Source organism: Glycine max, chromosome 13 (assembly GCF_000004515.6).
Source record: "Glycine max cultivar Williams 82 chromosome 13, Glycine_max_v4.0, whole genome shotgun sequence".
Classification (NCBI taxonomy): domain Eukaryota; kingdom Viridiplantae; phylum Streptophyta; class Magnoliopsida; order Fabales; family Fabaceae; genus Glycine; species Glycine max.
Window position 1 is genome coordinate 31,607,134 of NC_038249.2, and position 3,297 is coordinate 31,610,430.

General features: G+C 32.2%; 1 protein-coding gene across 1 annotated transcript; it reads left to right on the forward strand.

Annotated features, from left to right (window-relative positions):
- The first annotated feature begins 599 nt into the window (after nt 1-599).
- On the forward strand, nt 600-2,841 carry LOC100810771 (transcription factor MUTE). The gene is made up of 3 exons (XM_003541582.4): nt 600-899; nt 1,107-1,499; nt 2,453-2,841. Exons 1-3 carry the CDS (start codon nt 804-806, stop codon nt 2,537-2,539), a joined length of 576 nt encoding a protein of 191 aa, XP_003541630.1. The 5' UTR covers nt 600-803; the 3' UTR covers nt 2,540-2,841.
- The last annotated feature ends 456 nt before the right edge of the window (nt 2,842-3,297 follow it).

The window sequence follows — 3,297 nt, forward strand, 5'->3', positions numbered from 1 at the left end:
AAATTTATTTAAATATTTTTTTCTAATTATTTTAATTTACGTATTCTTAATAAACATTCATATTTATATATGTACATATATATATATATATATATATATATATATATATATATATAATAAAAGATATTAATAATAAAAGCCACCTCCAATTCCTTGAATAAATTTATGAAAATGGCAAACTTATGCCCAAATTGTTTGTGGAATATTCAACTTCAACATGATTTTCTCCTTTAAAGGATACCTGGGTCTAATCCAAAAAAAATAAAAAAAATTGCTCTCGGAACAACACCAATCACTGGAATTGCAAAGGATAAAGCCTTACAAAAATTCTGAAGCAGACATTTTGGAACCCGCCAATGTTTGGGAATAATTGTATTGTATGGTTTCATCATGCAACTAAGTTGATGAGCGATGAAGACCTCGGCAAGGCATGCATGAATGAAGGAAAGGGAACAGATAAAAATGCATGGGAGAGCTGAGAAAATAACCATCACCCCGTTTTAACTCACGAGGGCACGTAATTGACGCAAGATCATAAACGTGAGACGCGTAATGTTTTTAAGCAAGGAAAGAGAGTGTATATGTGTGTGTGTGTAAACTACGTTAAAGAATACTTCACGGGAAAGCAACCTATAGCATTTATTACGTTTTTGTTTTCCGAACTCCTACTCTTACTTTGGCTCGTATAAATACTGCATACTTTGATTTGTGTGGTGAAAAGATCAAAAGAACTAAGTAGCATAAAACAAGAGAGAGAGAGAAGGCATAGCACACTCTCAACCATAGTTATCTAGAACCAAATCATGTCTCACATAGCCGTCGAGAGGAACAGGAGAAGACAGATGAATGAACATCTCAAAGTTTTAAGATCTTTGACCCCATGTTTCTATATCAAAAGGGTATTTTCTCCCTCTCTTCTCTATATATCTTCTTTCCTTTCTTATTCCTTTTGTAATATATTTTTTTTATCAAGAAAATATTAATTTAGTAGGATGTTAGTTTTCTAAGTTAGCACACGATCAAACCCATCATATTTTTCTTCTTGTAATCTTTGTGTGTGTATGTGACCAATTCTTGAGTTTTTTTTTTTTTTCCTTTTATTTTAGGGAGATCAAGCATCTATAATAGGGGGTGTTATAGAATTCATCAAGGAGTTACACCAAGTTCGTCAAGCTTTGGAGTCCCAGAAAAGAAGAAAGAGTTTGAGCCCTAGCCCTGGCCCAAGTCCACGAACACTGCAGCCAACGTTTCATCAACTTGATAGCTCCTCCATGATTGGGACCAATTCTTTCAAGGAACTAGGAGCAAGCTGCAACTCTCCTGTTGCGGATGTTGAAGTGAAAATCTCGGGTTCAAACGTGATCTTGAAAGTCATTTGCCACAGAATTCCTGGTCAAGTTGCAAAGATCATAACTGTTTTGGAGAGTCTTTCCTTTGAAGTTCTTCATTTGAACATCAGCAGCATGGAGGAGACTGTCCTGTACCAATTTGTGGTCAAGGTGAAACAACGTTTAACTATTAATTCCTGTGATAATTGTTTTATAAATTCATCATATTTAACATTAATATAGTAACGACATATTTATACGAATACACACACAAGAACAATCAAGGAAAATAACAGTGAGATTTCCAAGTCTTGAGTTTTTATCAATGATTATAACAATTGGAATTAATAGCCTAGATCAATTAGGGTTTCAAGTCATGTAGATGAATCATACACATAAACACAGTTTTCTGAGAAATTGGTAGATCTTACAACTGTCCATATCCAAAAACCTCAATACACACAGTACAAAGTCAAAGGATATGAAAGATCATGTTACCTAGATTGAATTGTAACTTGCATTTCTTGATTTTGATAAACTATCCATGGGATTTTACACCCACTCTACTAAATACGATCCAACTTCTAAAACTTATCAAAGGACCTGTATCCTGACAAAGAAATCAATATAATACTTTTTCTTGCAGAGAAATTTAGTTATCATTATTTTTTTCACTTTTTATTTATCACCTGCTTGATGTGTTTTCCTCCAATTAGCACAATTTCGTGCAATTACCTTAAGTAGATTCCTCTATTGAAAATTTAATATAGTGCTTTGTCCAACAGTAGTTTACGCTCATTTTTAACCTGAAATCCAATGTAAACCTTCAACGTGTATTCTTCTGGGATTATGTGTGGTCATTGAGATAAAAACGAACAAGTAAATATAATAATACCACTATCCGTGTTACAACAGTATCTGTAAATTTGGATGAGGGTGATCATACCTTTTCAGAAAAGAAACATCAAAACCAAGTGAAATCATGTAAGAAAAAGGAACTTCTAAGTTCTAAGCACATAAATATTGCTAGTTAAGAAAATATATAATTTAAAGTATTTTTCTTTAGGTTCTCATTATATTCTTCGTCACATCATTTTATTTGTATATTCTTTTTAATACAACAGATTGAGCTGGGTTGTCAACTAAGCCTGGAGGAACTAGCAATGGAAGTGCAACAAAGCTTCTGCTCAGATGCTATAATTGCGCTGTGAAGATGTAGCATTTAAAAGAGACCTAATTTCGAATCGTTTGTTAATAAAAGTTTGGCATGTGATAGACATGCACAAAAACCATTTCTTAAGTTACTTGCCACAAACTGGGGTTATTATATCATAACTGTTGTCATAAACTTAATGACAAGGAAAATATCCTGCTGCTTTGGTAATATACAAGCATTATTTTTGCTTATATATGAATATGGATTCAAACGCTCTATTTCATGGATACGAACAGAAGCTGAGTTGATTATGTTAGTTTAAAATTATTTCAGGGCTATGTACAAGTTAATTAGAACACCACCCATATATCAACTAGTTTTTTATTTCTTCTCTTTTTCTTCTCCTTGTTAAGACTCTATATCAACTAATTAATTATTTGTTCGGCTCTTGGTGAACCCATTAGGGTTTAACATCATCCTTTTGTTTTTACATAACACACCCATATTTTACTCAGTAGACCAAATTCTCGTTTAGGATAGTAAAACCGGCCATCTCCACAAATATTTTGTTAGGGATTATATGATTAACTACGTACATCCCAAAAAATGGGGTGTATGGTATGGATAGAAAGACCAAAGAGATTGAGAAAAAAAATATAAAAAATATGAATAAAATGATAAATGATATAATAAGAAATGAAGAGAGAAATACAAAGAAGAAAAATAAAAGTAACTTGTTACAAATAACAAGTTGACTTACATAAAGAGTGTCTATAAAATTATTGAAACATAAATTTATGTCTTTTTTAAAGA